This window comes from Budorcas taxicolor, chromosome 15 (genome assembly GCF_023091745.1).
Source record: "Budorcas taxicolor isolate Tak-1 chromosome 15, Takin1.1, whole genome shotgun sequence".
Taxonomy (NCBI): domain Eukaryota; kingdom Metazoa; phylum Chordata; class Mammalia; order Artiodactyla; family Bovidae; genus Budorcas; species Budorcas taxicolor.
The window spans coordinates 64,283,425-64,306,636 of NC_068924.1; the positions used below are offsets into that span (position 1 = coordinate 64,283,425).

A 23,212-nucleotide genomic window follows, 5' to 3' on the forward strand; every position below is an offset into this window, starting at 1 on the left:
CAACAAATGTGATTAGAGGCAAATCTGGATTAGTGAATTAGTTCCAAGAGTGTAACATTTGTGCAGCTCTATCATTTTAGAGATACAAGGGAGACTGAGTTTAGCTTTTCACTTTTAATAGCTCGGGAGCCTGAGGCCCTGAGAGATTCCCTGACTTATCCAAAGTCACGCAGCTGGTTAGTTCTTAAAGACAGACCTGCATGCCATCCCGACCGCTGACTTCCCATCGCAAGTGCTCTCTTCCATGCCACGTTGCTTTCCAGGGGTCTCATCCTAGTTCTCAGAGGAAGGAGGTTACTAGATAGAGTGGTTTTCAGTGTGATGACCTAGATCAGGCTGGCCTGCAGTGAATCTTTGCTCCATAGCTTACCTGCTGTGTAACACCAGATCAGTGACTCCATCAGTGGGGACTTCAATGTCCCCTCCCCATAAAATGAAAGTATTATTGCCTCCCTGAGGATTAAATCAGAAACACGTCTGAGATGGCACTTGGAACACTGCTTGCACATGGTCCCTCTTAACATCTTCATTATTATGATTCATAAGACCCTGTCTCTGTCACAGATTAAGGGGCAAGAGAATGTCCAGTGACAGAAAGCAGGCCAACATTACACATGCTGTCTGAGTCACCCAGCCTTGCTCCTCACCCCATCTCCTTACTCTGCCATAAGAGCAGTATAGTGAGGGTTGGTGTTGCTGTAGTTATACAAGGTCTTAAAGCAGATATCTTTCCACTATATTGTGGTGATGTCTATATGTCATTGATGTGTCTGGTGTTTCTTAAAAGTCAATGACTTCACACTTCAGGCCACTCACTGAATCAGCTAATTAGACCCTGACAGTTTTTAGTCTTCCTGTCTATGAACACGGACTGTCTTTACTTTTATTATTTTCTCTTTTAATTTCTTTCATTATAGATTTCCTTATACAGATTTTGTACATATTTAGTGAGATTTATACCTAAGTCTTTAATTTTGGGGGTGCTAATTTAAATGGTATTGTGTTTTAAAATTCAAATTCCATGTTCATCGATGGTATATATAGGAAAGTGATTGACTTTTATATATTAGCTTTTTGTCTGGCAGCGTTGTTATAACTGCCTGTTAGTTTGGGAGCTGTTTTTTTTTTTTTTTTGATGATTCTTTCAGATTTTCTACATAAATAATCATGTCAGTTGTGAACAGAGGCTGCTTTATTTCTGCCTTCCCAACCTATAAACCTTTTATTTCCTTTTGTCTTTTGAAAAGGAGAAGTAAGATAAAACGTCCTTGCCTTGTTCTTGATCTTAGCTGGAAAAATCAGTTTCTTACCACACAATAAGACATTGACTGTAGATTTTTTTGGTACACCTTTTTATGAAGTTGAGAAAGTTCTTCCCTATTTCTAGTCTGCTGAGGATTTTTATCATACATGGATATTAGATTTTATCAAGTGCTTTTTTTGTATCTATTGATATGGTCATGTGATTTTTCTTCTTTAGCCTGTTGATTATAGATTAGATGAACTGATTTTCAAATGTTGAACCAGCCTTGCATACCTGGGGTAAATCCCTCTAAGTCATGGTATATAATTCCTTTTATACTTTTTTGGGTTTGATTTGCTAATGTCTTATTGAGGACTTAACTTTCTTTGAGCCATATTTCTTTTTAAAAATTACTCTTAAAGAAAAAGTATTACACATTATTGTAGAAAATGTGAACTTAAAAGTAAAGAAAAAGAAAGAAAAGTACTCTTAATTCCAGCTCTCAGACATAACCGCCCTCCGACATTTTGATGTGTTTGGTTTGCTGTTGTAGTTTAGTCACCAAGTTGTGTCTGACTGTGACCTCATGGACTGTAGCCTGCCAAGCTCCTCTGTCCATGGAATTTCCCAAGCAAGAATCCTGGTGTGTATTAGTCACTCAGTCGTATCCGACTCTTTGCAACCCCGTGAACTGTAGCCTGCCAGGCTCCTCTGTCCACAGAATTCTCAAGGCAAGAATCCTGGAGTGGGTTGCAGTTTCCTTCTCCAGGAGATCTTCTCCACCCAGGGATCGAACCTGCATCTCCTACACTGGCAGGCAGATTCTTTACCACTGAGCCACCAGGGAAGCCATGTTTATTCTAGTCTTTATAATACAAATAATTACTGGAACAATAAATATCATTATTAGTTCATTGAGTGCATACTTGAAATAACTAAGTGATGGCTGAGGTAGCGATCCCATGGTACTCTTAACAAAGAGGAAAGAAGGTAAAGAAGACACTAATGACTACTTTTGTCTAGAGGCTTCTGATGATGAGAAAAATGGCTTGGGAGGAGATTAAATGTTCATTTTAATAACCTTTTCACTATGCTTCTCAATACCCCATTGTAAAATCCAAGCAATCCAAGCTTCTAACCATTGTCAGGAAAATTTTTGTCATCTCTCAGAATGTTGGTAATAGAATGTGGTTCATAGTTTGGGGGATTTTTTTTTTTTTCCATAGTTCTTATCTGCTATGCTTCTAAAACTGAAGTGTAGTGAAAATGTTAGTCACTCAGTCGTGTCCAGCTTGTTGCCACCTCAGAGACTGTAGCCCGCCAGGCCCCTCTGTCCATGAAATTCTCCAGGCAAGTGTACTAGAGTGGGTAGCCATTCCCTTCTGCAGGGGATCTTCCCAACCCAGAGAATGAACGCAGGTCTCCTACATTGCAGGCAGATTCTTTACTGTCTGAGCCACAAGGGAAGCTTCTGTTAGATAATTTCCCAAGCCTTAGGAATGGACAGTTGTTTTATTCATAAATATTGGCTAGTCCCCTCATACACAGGAGATGGGAGATCCAGGCATCCACTGAAAAAAGACTCTGTCCTCCTTGCTGATGAAGCTCTTCCCTTGTCTGCCCTCACTGGAGCTTGGCAGAGGTTTGCAAGGAGCTCTCTTGAGGCAAAAATGCCAGAATAAATCCACAGGCTATACTGGCACCCTTAACTTTGAGATTGCCTACCTGAAAGTTTCCGTGGACACTGGCATGCTGAAAGGGTACTGTGTTGTGGGAGTGAGGACAGATTATAGCATTGAAAAAGTTCCACTGAAACCTTTTTTTCTTTTTTTGGAATGGGCTACTTTAAAGTTATTTGCAGAAGATTTGACTAATAGAGCAAGTACTTCTGGAAGCTTCAATCAGGGTAGACTCAGATGTGTTGCTTTTGTGTAGCTTCCTGTTCCTGACCATGTTCCATCTTTCTCAGTTCATCTCAGCAACACTTTTCTGGAACAAATCTTTCTTAAGCCATCATGATGCTTTCTAGCTAGTATGCTTGTTGTTTTTATAATCTTCCTATAATAAAAAGTAAATAAATCCTTGGTTTCCTACAGGCCAGCTAATGAGTTAATGACTTCCAGTTCATGTCAAACCCATTGAATGGTAGTGTTTCCAAGTACAAGCTCTTAATTCAGGGTTTTATGTGTTTAATTATGTATATATAAAGTGCCAGTCTGCATACCTCTTGGGTCTGGTCTGGCTTAGAAATGTTAACTATAAGAGCATATGGAAAGTACCACGGGATGAGACTTAACTCTTCAAATGTACATCCTTCCTCCCAAGATTCACTTTGGGAAAATAATGTCCTAGTGGGGATAATAACAGAAGCAACCTGTTAACAGCAGAAATATCTCAATTAAGAAGAAATAAATATGAAGAACTTGAAGCAGGAAGAAAGGGATCCTTAGAGGCAACATGTTATGGCAGAAGGTACACCAGACCTAGACCCGAGGCAAGTTGGCTTCTAAACCATACTTTGTGACTGTACCTCTCTGGGGATTTTTTTTTTTCCTTACCAGAAAGTTGGACTCAGCTCTAGTAAGTAAGAGCAATCAGATGTTCACTAGTTAGTTCTGACCATTCACAAATAAGCTGCTTATTCTTTGATATGCTGTGTTTAAGTAATTTTAGAAAATGCTATTTTTTTTTTTACCGAATACACCTATAAGAAAGATATATCAACTTGCATATAACCTAGAGCTTTAAAGTTTTAACAACTTAGGGAACAATCAGTTGACCAAAGAGAGCAAACTCTTTTTATGGTTTCACTTGTGTAGGGGACCCAGGCTACTCAGGTGCGATTTTCCTGGAGTGCACCTCCAGTGCCCCAGGAAGCACTTCGGGGAGGAAGAGAAGGTTTTTCTTTTAACCAGAGTGGTTTTACTTTGGGCTCTATTACACTTTGGGGTTCTACATTAAGACTTTGTTTGGGGCAAGGGAAGTTCTGTGGCTTTTAAAAGGTGTGACAATTACTAGTAGATTCTATAAAAAGGAAACTTCTACGTCACCAGTCTTATCATTCTGTGATACATCCGGCCTTCTGTCTGCTTATGAAGAACTTTTTCTTTTGACATAATTTGCGTGTAGTATAGTCAAGAGTAGAGGCTATCACTGTCATCTTTGGGAAGCTGTAGGATGGAGACTACCTAAATTCTAGGAAGCCTACTCAGAAATGATGTCAGTGGCTCCCAACCATCAGTGCTGATGTGAAGGGCTGGTTGCTCCTGGAGAACTGTGAAGTTTATAGCAGGATGGAGTTCTGATGATGGGGTAAAATGAAACCTGAAAGGAAGTTTTGAAAGCTGTTTCATTTCTGCAATTGGTAGGGGTCCTTTCTCCAGAGTACTCAACCTGTTAACCTACCAGTGGCCTAATCCTCCGAGGAGTCTCTCCCTTGGGCTCTGGATTTAAATGCATGCCATGACCCAAAAGTTTGTTCTTGCCATTTTGAACTAGGCTGGAGAATACCTATTGTTGATTAATAGAGAATTGGAGTGAGAAGAAGGCATAAAGGTTTTGTAAAGTATTCTGCCTTCAAATCTGTGACCTAATCTGTATAAAAATTAATTGCCTAAAATAAAGGTTGAAAAACCTATGTAAAGTAAAGGAAAAGAGATAATTTAAAATTTAAAAACCATGATTTATTCACCTACCGTAATGTAATCCCCACCTTTCCTGACTGTGATGTCAGCTTCTTAACTTCATATCACATGTGTATGTGATGTCTAGTGAAATAGGTTCAGTTCAATTCAGTTCAGTCACTCAGTGGTGTCCGACTCTTTGCGACCCCATGAATCGCAGCACGCCAGGCCTCCCTGTCCATCACCAACTCCCGGAGTTCACCCAAACTCACGTGCATCAAGTCGGTAATGCCATCCAGCCATCTCATCCTCTGTCGTCCCCTTCTCCTCCTGCCCCCAATCCCTCCCAGCATCAGGGTCTTTTCCAATGAGTCAACTCTTCACATGAGGTGGCCAAAGTATTGGAGTTTCAGCCTCAACATCAGTCCCTCCAGTGAACACCCAGGACTAGTCTCCTTTAGGATGGACTGGTTGGATCTCCTTGCAGTCCAAGGGACTTGCAACAGCCTTCTCTGTAGGTTACAAGTCAGTTTTTATTAGGCTCTCCATTTTTAGTCACTTGGAAGAGCTTTTCTTAGGAATTCAAAAAGTTTATGCCTTAGTTAAAGATTTAGTCTCTAAAGAGAGGTCTTATAAGACTAAATTTATTTCAAGGGTAGGGATCCAGATTCACTGATAAATGATTACCATAAAGCATAACACCCTTGAAATATATTCACTAAAAATAAAAAGGAATTATATAAATAAACACATCACAGTTCTCAATCTGATAAAGAACTTGGAGGGACATTAATAACATTTAACACTCCCTCTCCCCTTTTCTTTAGCACTGGGGAGAGTTCCTGCAAAGAGTATGTGAATTCATGAGGGCTTACGTCACTTCGTCACTTGCAGTGTGAATGGATACGTGTCCTTCAGGCCTTATTTTGCCTTGACGTTTTTTATGGCAGTGTTACAAAAGCTGCTTAAAGTATCAAGCCTATTTCAGTTTTTAAGAGGCTAATAGAAAATGGCCTCTTCTTCCTCTCTCCTGTAGTCTTTTTCTCTCCTAGTCTCCTTTTTAGGTTTTCCCAGTTTGACTTCCCTTCTGACAGACAGTTATAGTGAACAGAGCACCAGACTGGGAGCGGAAAGATTGGAGAACTCAGTGTCTCCTACAAGTTTACAGCTGGGTCTGCTTCCTCATCTGTGAAAGCCAGGGGTTCGCTTAGATGGCAGCTACTTTCTCTCTCAGCTTTAAAATTCTCTACTGGCGTTTGTCCTTTTGTCTACTGTTCTGCCTCTTCCCTGTTTCCTAGCTCAGCTACTCAGTATGCATAGCTGCCTAAAAATACTCATAAAATAAACATGGTTATGAGGAAACATCAATACGTGTAGTTGCTGGCAAGATATGGCATTTAGAAGTTCAGATTTGGTAGTTTCTCATTTTCTTTGCCTTATGCCCTAGCCAAATGCAGCGGAGTCACAGTTTATTTATTCTACGCAGTTGTTGCAAACTAAAACAATAATATATTTCACTCATCAGAGAGTGAAAATTTAAAGACTTGGTATTATCCACTCTTGGGGGAAGTGTAGGAAAATGCATACTTCACACACTGTGGGAATGTAATTGGTGCATTTGTTTTGGAGGACAGTTTGGCAGTGTCAGTCAGTAGTTTTAGAATATATATATAAATTGATTCAGTGTTTCCAAAGGTTTCTAAAGAAATTCATATGCAAATATTAAGAGGTATGGCCATTGATGTTCATTGCTATCCTGTTCATAAAAGCAAAAGTTTGGAAATATCTTGTATTTCTATAAAGAAGGGAAATATTTAATGGATATATTTATTCTTTTATCTCTCTAAATATAGATGCCCATACCTATATATACCCGTTTCATACATGCGTTAAAAATAATACAATGAATGAAGTTGCTCTGTATATACTAACTTTTTAAGTAGGAAATCAAGACACAGAACCATATGTTCACCATGATCCATTTACATAAAAGCAATGTCATTGTCTGTATGTGTACAGTATACTTTGTTTTGCTGTGGTTCATGTCATTGTGCTTTGCAGATACCGTGTCTTACAAATGGAAGGTTTGCAGCAGCCCTGCACTGAGCAGTACTGTTTTCCCAACAGCGTATGCTCACTTTCTGTCCCTATGTCACATTGTGGTAATTCTTGCAGCATATCAAACTTTTTCATTATTATTATGTCTGTTATCTTGTTGATCTTTGATCAGTGATCTGGATGTTACCATTATAAAAAGTTTATGACTTGCTGAAGGCTCAAATGATGGTTAGCATTTTTTAGCAATGAAGTATTTTTAAATTAAAGTATATATATTATTTTTGTAAACATAATGCTCTTGCATACTTAATAGACTACAGTGTAGTATAAATATAACTTTTATATGTACTGGGAAACCAAAAAGTTTGTGTGATTCTTTATTGTAGTATTTACTTTACCGTGGTGGTCTAGAGCAGAACCTGTGAGTCTCCAAGGTATGCCTGTATATATATGTATATATATACACACACACACACACAATGACCAGAAAGGCATGTATCAGACTGTTAACAGTAATTAACCCACTGAGGAGGAAAATGGTATTGGGAAAGAGAGAGAAGAGGAATTTCTATCTTTTTAAATATACACAAAAAGTCTGTCTGCAATATAGGAGACATGGGTTCAGGCCCTGGGTGGGGAAGATCTCCTAGAGAAGGAAATGGCACCCCACTCCAGTATTCTTGCTGGAAAATCCCACGGATAGAGGAGCTTGAATGGCTACAGTCCATGGAGTCACAAAGAGTCAGACACGACTCAGCAACTAAACAAGAACAACAATACCTATTAAATTTTTAGAAAGTAATGTATTACTGGTATGAAAACGAAAAAGTAAAAAGGAAGGACAAGGAATCACTTCCTAAAGAATGAAAAAAGCAAAAAGAGTAGCAGGAAATTCATCAACAATATCCGAGAAACATTGTTCTGAGGATATTCCCAAAACTTTGGGATCTGATAGGACCCACGGTTTGTGTTGTGGCCACGGCTACTTAGGATTTAGAATAATAGCCCTACTCTCCCATGTCTTTGTGTGTCCAACGTATTCTTATTTGTCTCTGTTCTGTAGGTAACGCGGGACCAGATGAAGGCGTTTATACAGCAAGAATTTAAGAAAGTTCAAAAAGTGATTGCGGATGAAGAGCAGAAGGCCCTTCATTTAGTGGATATCCAGGAAGCAATGGCCACAGCTCATGTGACTGAGATACTGGCTGACATCCAGTCCCATATGGATAGATTGATGACTCAGATGGCCCAAGCCAAGGAACAACTTGATACCTCTAATGAATCAGCTGAGCCAAAGGCAGAGGTAAAGGAGAATGCCTGTAATAAACCAGTAGCCTGAAAAATAGGCAGAAACTGACTGCCATGTTTGTTAATTCTGGAAATTCCCCCATTTTGGTCCCTAAACATGAATGGATTGAAAGCTTCAATAGGACATAAGTGTTTGCTGCTGCTAAGTCATGTCAGTCATGTCCGACTCTGTGCGACCCCATAGACAGCAGCCCACCAGGCTCCCCCGTCCCTGGGATTCTCCAGGCAAGAACACTGGAGTGGGTTGCCATTTCCTTCTCCAGTGCATGAAAGTGAAAAGTGAAAGTGTTTAGACTGGTGTGTAAACCAGTTTGGAAATATTGACTGCTCAGGTCTGCACTCAAAAACTAGGCCTAGCAAAATATGTGTACACTGTGCCTTAAAGGAGTGTAGTCAGTGGGCCAGATACTGTTCCCAGGTAATGAGGGAAGCCAGAAATCAGAGCCAAAGAAGAGGACAATTGACAGATTCCCAATTATTAAATGAGCCTATAGATAAAGTCACCACGGGGATGAGAACTGGGCTGAATGAGAATGTCAGGAAGTGAGCATAAAGCAGGCCAAAATAAAAGAGTGGACTCATGTTGTGAATAGTGAAAATGTGCCTCCAGCTGGTCTTTTTATGAAGCTAATTGCATAAATTGGGGGCATGACTATTGGATTGAGGGGCATGTGGGTTCAGGCATTGTGAGGATCAAAGATAGCAGTGAAAGACTCAAGGTAAATGTTAAATGACAGTTTAGGTCACTACATTCATTGTTATTTTGTAACAAGAATAAAAGAATCTTAAGACATTTTACCAAACAACATATTCAGCCATTTAGAATCTATTGCTAAAAAAAAAAAAAAAATTAAGGTGGCCATTTTTTTAAATGCATGTGCTCAGCAGCATCTGACTCTTTGCGACCTCGTGGACTGTATCCTGCCAGGCTCCCCTGTCCATGGAACTTTCCAGGCAAGAATACTAGAGTGGGCTGCCATTTCCTACTCCAGGGGATCTTCCAGACCCAGGGATTGAACCCACATCTCTTGCAGCCCCTGCATTGGCAGGTGGATTCTTTACCACTAGCGCCACCTTGGGAAGCCCACATGTAAAACTTATATTTCAGCCACTGGAGAGAGGCTATTGTTGATGAGGTTTCATACCACTATGTTGAAAAATCTGGTTAAGCTCATGCCAGGTAGGTTTAGGGTAGGCCTTTCTAGAAGAAAACCTAGGAGAGTCCCGTGAACTTTCTAGTATAGCTGCTGACTCAGTCAGCTCAGCCTTAACGAATAATTTTGCCTTGGCCCAGGAGAGCCCAGCCACAGAATAATCCAGCCAACAAAGCAGCCAGGGTCCATCTAGGAGGCGGGTACTGCTGGTGTCGTCCTGACAGGGAACGTGAGAGACCATTGTTTCACTCATCTAGAGTTCTTGATTAATTGTCATCAGTGTGTGAACGGAATAGAATAGCACTTGTTCTTTTCATTTCATCCTCCCCAGAATTAACAAAGTGTGTGCCTAAATACGTTTCTAGATAGGTGAGAGAGCATGTTATATTTATCATTTCATTTAATCTTTATTTCAGTGTTCATTTTATCCATTTTACACATGGGCTGTTGAGATGCCAAGACCTGTAGACACTGACCAGGTGTCGTTTAGTTAGCAGAAAAGAGCCAGGATTCAGTCCATCCTGTTCTGTGCCTGTGCTTTTCCCTACCATCTGCCAAATGTCCTGTTTATATCTGTGGGAAGAATAAGGAGAATCAGTGTCCTGGACTGCTTTGCATTCCTAAGACCCTTTACTCTGTGGAAATGGTCACTGTGTGTCTTTTAAAAAATTAATTATAAATAATAATACATTTATTTTAAAATTAATTTATTTAAAATTTTTCTTTAATAATGGAGTGGACTTTGTGCCCAAAGTCCAAACAAACAAAGGTTCAGCCTTAAGAGGTCATTGACGTAACTCTGTCCCCAGTTCAGCTCAGATTGGACCCTTCACATTTATTCTGTGTGTCGATTATTTTTTTTTTTTTTTCAGAAATAAAGATTCCATTTTGAAGAGATACCCTCTCTCTAATTTTCATTTCAAATAAAGAATTTAGCCCCTCCCCAACATTAATTGTCCTTTAACTACTTGAGTAGCTCAGTTTCACTATCCTTGTTAACTCCGATGGAATTGCTCTGAGGGGTGCAAAGATGACAAGCCCTAAGGACCAGGCAGTGGACACAGTAAGCTATTAAAAATGAGAAGTAGCATACATCTGGCTAAAGCTTTTACACAAAGCTGTTATTCTCTAATAGCCGCTCATTCCAGCTAATGTGGTAACTTACTGATCAGAGCAAATTTCCAGTACCTCTCTTTCACTCAACAGAAGAATTGTTTGCTTCTCTTTGCATTGTATAGGTCTTTAAAATTTTCCTGAATTTTTATTTTGATCAGAAAATCCTACCCAACACTTTATTATGAACAATTTCATATATATAGCAAAATTGAAAGAATTTTATAGATAACACCCATATATTTGCACCAGGATTCTGCCATTAACAGTTTACTGTACTTGATTCATTTTATGTATATAGCCATCTTTCCAACCTTCTATCCTTAGTTCTTCTTCACATTTAAAAACAAATTGCACGTTCTGGTTCTGAACAAGATGGAGTAAATTCATTTTCACTGTACTCCTTCCCACTGATCACAGCAAAAATTCCTAGACAAAATACTGAGTCACCTACTAGAAGATTCTCAAAAGTGGAGAAAAGATGGCAGACTGACCAGGGATCTTGGGATATGAGGAGCCACACCACAAGGATTTTCTTGAGGGGAGTGGATGCAGGGTTCTTGCTTCCTATATATCCTGGCCTGGGTGTTCTGCAAGCTAGAAATACTAATGCGCACAGACAAACAGAACATCTCCAAGAGAAAACCTGCTCTCTAGCCAAAGGACTTGGAAAAGGGCAGTTCAACTGAAAAGAAACCCTTTAATCATTTCTGCCTATTCTGGTGTTTATAATAGTGACTTTAAAATTCTCATCTGATAATCCCTAATACTGTGTCTTCCTGGTGTGGAAGACACCATGAAAAAAGTTGCATCCCTTCCCAGCCCCAGCTGATACCACAGTAGTGGAGCCAGTGAGGGAAACCCTATTTTGCGCCCTCACCCAAACTAATGGGGTGTCATTTTTTCTCCATGGAGTCTTTAGGTAAAAGTTTGTACTGTAATTACATCACAGTAATTAAGTGATGCCTAACTCTTATGGAGCCTGAAGGTGGAACTCTGACTTCTACCACTCCTCTGCAATAATAGGAAAGAAATAGCAAACTGTCCCCTGTGGGGTTCTCTGGTGGCTCAAATGGTAAAGAATCTACCTGCAATGCAGGAGACCTGGGTTCAATCCCTAGGTCGGGAAGATCCTCTGGAGAAAGGAATGGCTACCCATCCAGTGTTCTTGCCTGGAGAATTTCATGGACAGAGAAGCCTGGCAGGCTATATAGTCCATGGGGTCTCGATTGAGTGACTTAACACTTTCACTTTCATATCACCCCTCCCATGTGGGCACTGTAGATGGAGCTTTAACGCCTCCCTCTCACCCTGCATTAACTAGGCAACACCCCTCCCCAGCTGACTCAGTGGATGGAATCATACTTTCCTTTTTACTTGGTAGTGATGCATTGGTTCCCCTCCTCCTCCTGAGCTGGCACTGACGGAGACTATAGACTGGAGCTCTGTCATCTGAAGGAGGCGACCAGAATGGCACTGCAGAAGTTTAATAAACTCACATGACATGTGAACCATAAGCCGTAAAAGTGATGTAGGAAATGTGTTCTGAACCTAAATAGGTTGACAGTCTGCTAGAATAGAAGGTATAATTAGTAACCGGATCTTATAATGTTTAGGATATAGTTCTTCATTATACCAAGAACCAGTGAAATCTCAATTCTAATGAGAAAGAAGATCAGGAGATGGCCACACCAGGAAGACACAGTACTAGGGATTATGAGACTAGAACTTTAAGATCCCTATTATAAAAATGTCTCAATAAGCAGTAACATGCTGGAAACAAATGAAAAATATTTTTAAATCTCAGGAAAGAAATATTAATATACGATATAACGAAGGACCAAATGAAATTTTAAAGCTGAAAAATACAATGACAGACATGAAAAATTCACTGGACTGGCTCAATGGGCAATAGGAAATGACAGAGGAAAGAATCAGTGAATTTAAGACACATCAATAGACACTCAGTCTGAACAACCAAGAAAAAAGATTGAAAAATAATTGAATTGAATCTCAGAGATCTATGGGATAATAAAGAAAGCTCATATATATATGTCACTTGTCCAGCAAGGGGAGGAAAAAGGATTTCTAAAATTTGGTTGAAAATACAAACCCAAAGATTTAAGAAACCGAATGAACCCAAGAGAGATAAACCTAAGAAATCCATACCTAGACTCATCAAAATCAAACTTCCAAAAACTTACGACAAAGAAAAAATCTTGAAATGAAAGAGAAGTGACATTAGACCTGGGAAACAATAATTCAGATGAACATGGTTAGATGTAAGATATTTCTTTTATCCGCTGAAATTATCAAGTGAATTTCTTCCATTATTCTGGTGTGATGGCTGATTACTTTGGTTAATTTTACAATGTTGAATCTTGCATTACAATACTAAACCTTGCATTCCTGAGATAAACTCCCACCTGGTCATTATGTGTTATCTGAGTTCAATTCATTAATATTTTGTTAAAGATGTTTATGTCTGTGTTCAGAGAGAGATGTGAGGTGAAAGTGTTAGTCTCTCAGTCATGTCCAACGCTTTGTGAACCCATTGACTGTAGCCCACTGGGCTCCTCTGCCCATGGAATTCTCTAGGCAAGAATACTGGAGTGGGTAGCCATTCCTTTCTCCAGAGGATCTTCTTGACCCAAGGATTGAACCTGGATCTCCTGCATTGCAGGCAGATTCTTTACTGTCTGAGCCACCAGGGAAGCCCTCTTCAGAGAGGGATATTCATTTGTAAGTTTATATTTCTATAATTTCATTGTCAGCCTTTGGTATTAGGATAGTGCTGGCCTCAGAAAACAACCTAAGAAGTTATTTCCTCCTCATCTATTTTCTGGAAGAGTTCTTGTAAGATTGGTGTTATTTCTTCCTTAAATATTTGGTAGAATTTATAAGCAAAACCATCTGTCACAGAGTTTCTTTATGTGAAGGTTTTTGATAGCCAATTCAAGTTCTTTGATATAGACCTAGTCAATTTTTTTCATCTTACATTGATTTGAAATGTTAAAATAGGTGATTTTCAAGGAATTTGTAATTTTCACCTAAGTTGTTTTAGTTTTTAATATAAAGTTGTTTATGTATTTTCTCATATATTTTAATTGTCTATAGTCTCTAGGGACAGAGGAGCCTGGTGGGCTGCCGTCTATGGGGTTGCACTGTGAAGGTTTTTGATAGCCAATTCAAGTTCTTTGATATAGACCTAGTCAATTTTTTTCATCTTACATTGATTTGAAATGTTAAAATAGGTGATTTTCAAGGCATTTGTAATTTTCACCTAAGTTGTTTTAGTTTTTAATATAAAGTTGTTTATGTATTTTCTCATATATTTTAATTGTCTATAGTCTCTAGGGACAGAGGAGCCTGGTGGGCTGCCGTCTACGGGGTTGCACAGAGTTGCACCAGCAGCAGTCTCTAGAATAGTAACTCATCTTTCATTTCTGATACTGATAATTTGTGATTTTCCCTCTTTTATCCTTGATCATTCTAACTTATATTTTATTAATTTTATTAGTTTTTTTAAAGAACTGACTTTGGATATGCTAATTTTCCTCTTTGTTTTCTATTTTACGCACATCTGCTTTTTTCCTCTTTGCTCTGAGTTTACCTTATTCTTTTTTCTGCCTAAATAGATTGTGGATTTTACTACTGTCTTCTTTTATGTAAATTTTTAGAGCAATACATTTTCCCCTAATCACTGTTGAATCATCAGTTCAATTCAGTTCAGTCGCTCAGTCGTGTCCGACTCTTTGCAACCCCATGAATCGCAGCACGCCAGGCCTCCCTGTCCATCACCAACTCCCGGAGTTCACTCAGACTCACATCCATCGCGTCCGTGATGCCATCCAGCCATCTCATCCTGGGTCGTCCCCTTCTCCTCCTGCCCCCAATCCCTCCCAGCATCAGAGTCTTTTCCAACGAGTCAACTCTTTACATGAGGTGGCCAAAGTACTGGAGTTTCAGCTTTAGCATCATTCCTTCCAAAGAAATCCCAGGGTGGATCTCCTTCAGAATGGACTGGTTGGATCTCCTTGCAGTCCAAGGGACCCTCAAGAGTCTTCTCCAACACCACAGTTCAAAAGCATCAATTCTTTGGCGCTCAGCCTTCTTCACAGTCCAACTCTCACATCCATACCTGACCGCTGGAAAAACCATAGCCTTGACTAGACGGAACTTAGTCGGCAAAGTAATGTCTCTGCTTTTGAATATACTGTCTAGGTTGGTCATAACTTTTCTTCCAAGGAGTAAGCGTCTTTTAATTTCATGGCTGTAGTCACCATCTGCAGTGATTTTGGAGCCCCCCAAAATAAAGTCTGACACTGTTTCCACTGTTTCCCCATCTATTTCCCATGAAATGATGGGACCGGATGCCATGATCTTCGTTTTCTGAATGTTGAGCTTGAAGTCAACTTTTTCACTCTCCTCTTTCACTTTCATCAAGAGGCTTTTTAGCTCCTCTTCACTTTCTGCCATAAGGGTGGTGTCATCTGCATATCTGAGGTTATTGATATTTCTCCCGGCAATCTTGATTCCAGCTTGTGTTTCTTCCAGCCCAGCGTTTCTCATGATGTACTCTGCATAGAAGTTAAATAAGCAGGGTGACAATATACAGCCTTGACATACTCCTTTTCCTATTTGGAACCAGTCTGTTGTTCCGTGCCCAGTTCTAACTGTTGCTTCCTGACCTGCATATATGTTTCTCAAGAGGCAGGTCAGGTGGTCTGGTATTCCCATGTCTTTCAGAATTTTCCACAGTTTATTGTGATCCACACAGTCAAAGGCTTTGGCATAGTCAATAAAGCAGAAATAGATGTTTTTCTGGAACTCTCTTGGTTTTTCCATGATCCAGCAGATGTTGGCAATTTGATCTCTGGTTCCTCTGCCTTTTCTGAAACCAGCTTGAACATTAGGAAGTTCACGGTTCACATATTGCTGAAGCCTGGCTTGGAGAATTTTGAGCATTACTTTACTAGCATGTGAGATGAGTGCAATTGTGCGGTAGTTTGAGCCTTCTTTGGCATTGCCTTTCTTTGGGATTGGAATGAAAACTGACCTTTTCCAGTCCTCTGGCCACTGCTGAGTTTTCCAAATTTGCTGGCATATTGAATGCAGCACTTTGACAGCATCATCTTTCAGGATTTGAACAGCTCCACTGGAATTCCATCACCTCCAGTAGCTTTGTTCGTAGTGATGCTTTCTAAGGCCCACTTGATTTCACACTCCAAGATGTCTGGCTCTAGATTAGTGATCACATCATCATGATTATCTGGGTCGTGAAGATCTTTTTTGTACAGTTCTTCCGTGTATTCTTGCCACCTCTTCTTAATATCTTAATATCTTTATGAATATATATTTATGTTGAATCATACAACTTGGTTATGTTGTGGTTTCTTTATCATTCAGTTTGAAATATTTTTTCATTTACCGTGTGATTTCTTCTTTTTGTTCATTGATTATTTAGGAGTGTATTGTTTAGTTTCTAAATATAGGGTATTTTCCTATGTACCTTGTTGTTTCTAGTTTAGTTTCATTGTCAACAGAGAACCTATTCTGAATGATTTCAATCATCTAACACTTACTGAGGCTTGCTTTATGACCTGTCATATGGTCTTTCTTGTTGAATGCATATCCACACCTAAAAAGAATATGTGTTCTGAGGTGTGGTGTGCTTTAAATAGCAATTAGAAGTTCAGATAATTTATGGTTTTACTTATTTTTATGCTCTAGTTCAACCTACTGCTGAGAGAGGGATGTTACATTTCAAGTATGATTAGGGATTATCTATTTCTTTAATTCTGTCGACTGTTCTTCAGATATTTTGAAGCTCTGTCACTAAGCAAATACATATTTATGATGGTTACATCTTCCTGATGAACCAGTCCTTTAATCATTATGAACATTCCCTTTTTCTCTGTTTATGCTCTGTCTTGATGTCTATTTTATCTAATGTTAGTAAAGCCAGTTTAGTGTTATGCTTACTGTTTTTGTGGTGTATCTCTTTCCATTCATTTGCTTTCAGTCTGTCTATGTTGTTAACTTATGTCTCTCATAGACAACAGGTAGCTGGGTCTTAATCATTTATCCATCTGGTAATCTATGTCTTTTAATTGAAGCGTAATGTCCATTAACATTTGATGTTATTATTAATATGGTTAAATTTAGGTCTGCCATTGTACAATTTGTTTTCTGTTTTTGTTCTTCTCATTGTCTTTTCTTGCTCTCTTTTGGATTTTTGAAACATTTCCTTGAATCCCATTGTAATATATCCATTGGCCTTTTAGCTCTATTATTTTGCATTATTTTTTAGTGGTTTCTGTACGGATTGTAGTATGTATCCTTAAATTTTCAGTTTACTTAAAATTAATTTTAAACCACTGCACATAAAGTGTAGATAGCTTGAAACTATATAGGTCAATTGACCCTCTTTCCATATCCTTTATGTTATAGTTGTCATATGTATATAATTTATATATGTAATAAATACTGCAAGACCTATAATTTTAGCTTAAAACTGTGCTTTTAAGGAAGTTAAGAAGGAAAAGGCTAATTTCATGTCTGTGTGCTTGTGTGTATGTATGTAGAGTTTTTAAGCACGTTTGTAGTAATAGTTGCTTAACTCTAAATTTAAAGTTATTTATATAAACTTAAAGCAGTTAATTTTATAGTATTAAAAATTATACCTCAATAAAGCTGATAAAAACAATATGTCTAGGTGTCCTACCTGCCCAAGTGCTATTTGCTTTTTTTCTCATGAAGATTATTCTAAAGCCAGTGAATTATTTGCCAGTATAATATATAGCCAGCAAAATATATACCCAGTATATTTATTTGATTCCAAGTTAAGGCCTTTTCTTTGAGAGTATGAGTTTGCTCTTTGGAGTGGAATGTCCCATTTCTGGCATAAACCATACTCATACTGTTTCACTTATAAGGTCCAATTTCAGTCTCTTTTTAAGTGAGGAGGATAACATTTGAAGAAAGTTGAATGTAGAATCCTTTTTTTATACCAGTTTTAAATTGAAGTATAGTTAGTTTGCAATGTTATGTTTCAGGTGTATGTCAAAGTGATTCAGTTATATAAATATATCAAATTTATATATATAAGTATGATATATTTATATAACTGAATCACTGATATATATACACATATATGTTTATATATATATATTCTTTTCCAGTTTCTTTTCCATTATACATTATTTTAAGATATTCAATACAGTTCCCTGTGCTATAGAGTCAATCCTTATTTTTTATCTATTTTATATATAATAGTATATATCTGTCCTGGAGTAGGAAATGACAACCCACTCTGGTATTCTTGCCTGGCAAATCCCTTGGAAAGGGAAGCCTGGGCAGGCTGTAGTCCATAGGTCGTGAAGAATCAGACACTACTGAAGCAATTTAGCATGAATGCAAGTATGTATCTGTTAATTCCAGGCTTCTAATTTATGCCTTCCCACCCCTTTACCATTTGGCAACCATAAGTTTTTTTTCTATGTCTATGAGTCTTTTTCTGTTCTGTGAGTAAGTTCATTTGTACCGCTATTGAGGAAAATTTTCCGAGTGAGGCTTGACCTTTAAGGATGGGAATTAGCCCTCAGAATACTGCTGCTGCTGCTAAGTCACTTCATTCGTGTCCGACTCTGTGCGACCCCCATAGACGGCAGCCCACCAGGCTCCCCTGTCCCTGGATTCTCCAGGCAAGAACACTGGAGTGGGCATTTCAAGTAGTGGGAAGAAATGGGCTCACCTTTTACTAGCAAGATTACTAATCCTCTGAATGTCTGCTGACTGGTTCAAAATTGCCTATATGTATGTGCATCTGTTCTTGCATTCATTTATTCATTTCTTCAAACGTGAAACTCTCACCCTGTTTTTCCTATGCTTTGTGATAGTGATTATTGTTTTTTAAAAACAATTGCCTACCTATAGGCAGCAGAAATGGATGAATGAAAGCAAAGCCCATCTTCTCTGTTCTTTCCCACTAACCCTAGAAATGTTATCAAATAACATTTCAGAGAAGTACAATAATGATCACCATTTGTTGAGCACTTACGCTAGACACTTGCTTAATGTTGTATACACCTTTTCTCATTTAATGAATCCTTGTAGCCACCCTGTGAGGTAAGAATTAGGATTTCCACGTGCAGATGAGGAAACTGAACCTTGGAAAAGTTGAGTAAATTGCCAACAGCTTCACTGTTGGAGTTGATGAACCAGAATTCAAAGCTATGTTTCTCTCACTTAGAAAGCCTGTCTCTTGACTATTATACCAAGTTAGGTGACTGTGAAGACTTCCTCTGAATCATTCATGGAAGGAAGTCTGGATACTTTTTTCCTTACAGTTCTCCTAGATAATTATGTTTTAACACCCAAAGGTAACTGGAAAATTGTGTTGAGGTTTAAATATGTCATTGATAGTTATGTGGCTCATATTAAATTTAAATTATGTGGATTTTTTTCCATTAGATTATAGTTCCCATAAGACATGCCAGTCAAACAAACTACAAGAGAAGGTTTCCACCACCCTGGCACCCTCTTCCACCACTTGCCCCGCCTCTCATTGGATGATTAGCACCCTCAGCAATAGTGCAGATTCTTAACAGTCTTCTAAAAGTGTCCTTTTTTATCCAACCTCCAGTGCATAGTCTGTTCAGAATCACCTTTCTGACCACAGGGGTCCTTGAGAGGCTCGTGCAGTGGCCGTGTCCCGTTACCCCTGTTGCATTCCCAGCCCCCCAGCCCCCCACACCACTGCCACCCCGAGATCTCCTGCCCAAGACACGCACATACACATCCCCATTCTCTAGTTTCACAGAGCTCAAAATTCCGCAAACCTGCATTTTATGAACTGCGGTGGCTTTGCTCTTGCTCTTCCAGTGCTCTCCCTGTTTACTTCTGTTCTCAACCTGGGAAAATCATTCTTATTCCTCAAGTTCAGTTCAGTTCAGTCGCTCAGTTGTGTCCGACTCTTTGTGACCCCATAAATTGCAGCACGCCAGGCCTCCCTGTCCATCACCATCTCCCGGAGTTCACTCAGACTCACATCCATCGAGTCCGTGATGCCATCCAGCCATCTCATCCTCAGTCGTCCCCTTCTCCTCCTGCCCCCAATCCCTCCCAGCATCAGAGTCTTTTCCAGTGAGTCAGCTCTTCGCATGAGGTGGCCAAAGTACTGGAGCTTCAGCTTTAGCATCATTCCTTCCAAAGAAATCCCAGGGTTGATCTCCTTCAGAATGGAGTGGTTGGATCTCCCTGCAGTCCAAGGGACTCTCAAGAGTCTTCTCCAACACCACAGTTCAAAAGTATCAATTCTTCAGTGCTCAGCCTTCTTCACAGTCCAACTCTCACATCCATACATGACCACTGGAAAAACCATAGCCTTGACTAGATGGACCTTAGTCGGCAAAGTAATGTCTCTGCTTTTGAATATACTATCTAGGTTGGTCATAACTTTTCTTCCAAGGAGTAAGTGTCTTTTAATTTCATGGCTGTAGTCACCATCTGCAGTGATTTTGGAGCCCCCCAAAATAAAGTCTGACACTGTTTCCACTGTTTCCCCATCTATTTCCCATGAAGTGATGGGACCGGATGCCATGATCTTCGTTTTCTGAATGTTGAGCTTTTAGCCAACTTTTTCACTCTCCTCTTTCACTTTCATCAAGAGGCTTTCAGTTCCTCTTCACTTTCTGCCATAAGGGTGGTGTCATCTGCATATCTGAGGTGATTGATATTTCTCCTGGCAATCTTGATTCCAGCTTGAGCTTCTTCCAGCCCAGTGTTTCTCATGATGTACTCTGCGTAGAAGTGAAATAACCAGGGTGACAATATACAGCCTTGACATACAATGCCACATTCTCTGTGGGGCCTTCTCCTCCTTCTCCAGGAGAGGCTGTGTTTATCACTTCTCTTCTGACTCTCTGAGCCTTCCGTGTATGTCTTTGGTAGCACCCTTAAGACATTTAGGCATAGTTCACTTTCTATCTAGTTCCCCTGCTCCGGAATGGGAGCTCCTAGAAGGATAGATCACGATGGGTTTTTTGTCTATTATCTTCAGTGCCCTGAGGTAAGAGCTTCCTAATGAATCACACTGAATCATTAGTGATGTTGATAATAACCTTTATTACATGCATTCTGTGTCTTAGGCGCTGTGTTTGACATTTGTACACATTATTTCATTTAATTTCATGCTTACCCTATATATTATAAAGACAGTTTTTACCCCTATGTTACTAATTAGAAAATTGAAGTTAAGAAAGGCAAAATAATTTGACCAGGATAAGACAGCAAGCAAGTAATGGAGTGAAGATTTGAACCAAGTATCTGACTCCAGAGCTCATTCTCCTTTATACCTGTAAGATCAATCAGTCAATCTGTCCATTAATCAAATAAGTTCCTGGGGAGTTATCTCCAACTAAGAGATACAGTCTCTATTGAAACCAATCCTGAATGACTAAAGAGGAGGACATCAAAGATACTCTGTCGCTAGAAGGATAAGTGAGGTCCCTTGGAGAAGGCTTGAGTGTCATTTGAAAAATCTTGTTTGGTCACAAAAAGAGGCTCAAAGATATCTGCTGTGATCACTGATAAAGTTAGGCTCACAGAATACAGTACCTGGAAAAATCACCATCACACATTGCTTTTGTAAAGAGTGGTTAAGTAGAGAAATGTCATTATTTGGCTGGAGAATGGTGTGGCTCATCAAATGCCAGAACTGTCCTTTTACAAAGAAGATCAAGGTCCTGATTAATTAGCTGGCTTGCCCAAGGGCTCATAGCTAATAAATAACGGAGCTTGGACTAGAATTCCAGTTTCCCGAGCCCCAGTTTAGAGCCTTGTGCACATGGTGTGCTCTCTATTAGAGCTTCTGTGTTCATGTTTGGAGGGAAAGGATGCCAGGCTGAGGCTGAAGTGTGCCTTTGAGGGGAACAGCTTGATGCTTTTGGAGCTGGTCAGCTTTTGCCTGAGACCTGCTGCTATTTTGGGCTCTCAGTTTGCTCAAAACTAAATACTGCCAGCCATACAAATAAAAGGCAAGGCTATTATTTAGGCCCCCTAGGTCTATGCATTCACTTCTCTGCTTGCAAGGACAAATTATTAGTTCATCTCTGCTGGGCAGTTTGAACATAGGATTATATTAACCCTTGTCTTAGCACTTAGATGTCGACTAGCTTGTCTCTGTTGCAATAAATGTACAAGCTTTGCTTTCAGATTGGGAGAGAAGAGGGAAAACAAAAACAATCTCAATCCGTCCCTACTGATCCTGATTTCTTATGTTGCTTCTTTCTGTTTCTTTCAGGGCGACGAGGAAGAACCCGGGTAAGATCACGTTACTGTGGCTTGTGTGTTCTCAGAATTGAAGTAGAGTGACATTTGTGGCCTTTGAAGGCCCCGTGAAATATGCCCAGCCAAGGAACAGCACAGATAAGGGATCTCCATCTTAAGCCAGGGGCTTTGAAGATCTTATTTTGTAAGATTCCCATCTCCCTCCCCATCTATGCTATTTCCTGTCTGTAACCTTCAGATAAAGATAAGCTTTAAAGCATACCATGACAGTAACTCTGCTTTATTCTGTAGCACACTCCGAATACCTTGTTAAGACCAGTAGGTACTATATTTAAATGGTAATTAGGTATCAGGTGGACTGAATAGATAAACTTTTGCACTGTTCTTTCTTGATTGGAATTGGATTGCCTTTTTTTTTTTGAATGGACTCTGGATCCAATATTCTTTATTTCTGACCCATAACAGCCTTGTGTCTGACTCAAGACACCAATACAGTGAACCCAACGTCATAGGTATACAACACTTTGTTTAGGAAGAAAAAAATGCTTCTTTGTGCTGTTGTTTCACCACATGAGATTTAAAAGTGCAATTTTTCATTGCCTCTGCCTCAGTGAACCTGGATTTTAGTTTGCTTACCTTTGCTTCTCTCTGCTCAGCAGGGAGAACAGGCTCTAGGCAATGCTGCACCTCTGCTATGAATACGCTCAAGGGGCATTTGTACAAAGTAAAATGCAATGTCCAGATGGGCCCTCTCTGTCACACAGGATCCAGGACTGTTAAGGCTGGGAGCTGTCAGAAAGATCATCCAGACCACTGCTATTCAAACTTTAGTTTTAGTAGAAACAGCTTTTTTTTTTCAGATGGGCCTTGGGTAGAGTGTATACAAAGCATTTTTTGTCTGGTTAAAGTTGGGGCCACATCTACTGGTGAAACTTCTCTCACAAACCTAGGGTTCCTGAGAACTCAGTTTGAAAGTCACTCATCTAATGCAGGCCTCTCATTGAAAGAAGCTAAGTGAGTTGCCCAAGGTTACCTGCCTGGAGCTAGGATTTGGTCCTTCTTTGTTTTTGTTTATAAATACAGTTCCTTCTTTTTCCTTTCTCCCTGCACACATCCTGAGCCCCTGTCTTAGTGCCAAATGTCATCCCACATCTGTATTTCCTGCTGCTTCCTTCCTTGGGACTCTAGTTCTCAGCCTCAGTCTCGTTCCTTGTCCTCTGTGCCCAGTGGTACAGGTGCCCCTGCGTTAAGCCCAGAGAGCTTCAGGGGATCCCTTCAGGCCCATCCTCCAGCCATCCTCAGGAACAGGCTCCTTTTGTGTTGCGGTTCATTTCTTTCCTTCCTTCCTCTCGCCCTCTCTCCCACTCTCTTTTTCTCATGACCCTACTGTGTGTCGGGCACTGTGCTATACGCTGAGCATA

General features: G+C 39.7%; 1 protein-coding gene across 1 annotated transcript in view; it reads left to right on the plus strand.

The window, feature by feature from the left end:
• The window catches only part of TRIM44 (tripartite motif containing 44), a 111,205-nt gene that overhangs the window by 34,965 nt on the left and 53,028 nt on the right, over positions 1 to 23,212 (plus strand). The window contains exons 3-4 of the mRNA XM_052653111.1: positions 7,988 to 8,227; positions 21,805 to 21,824. Of these exons, the coding sequence (XP_052509071.1) occupies positions 7,988 to 8,227; positions 21,805 to 21,824 (260 nt within the window). The remainder of the gene's footprint in view (positions 1 to 7,987; positions 8,228 to 21,804; positions 21,825 to 23,212) is intronic.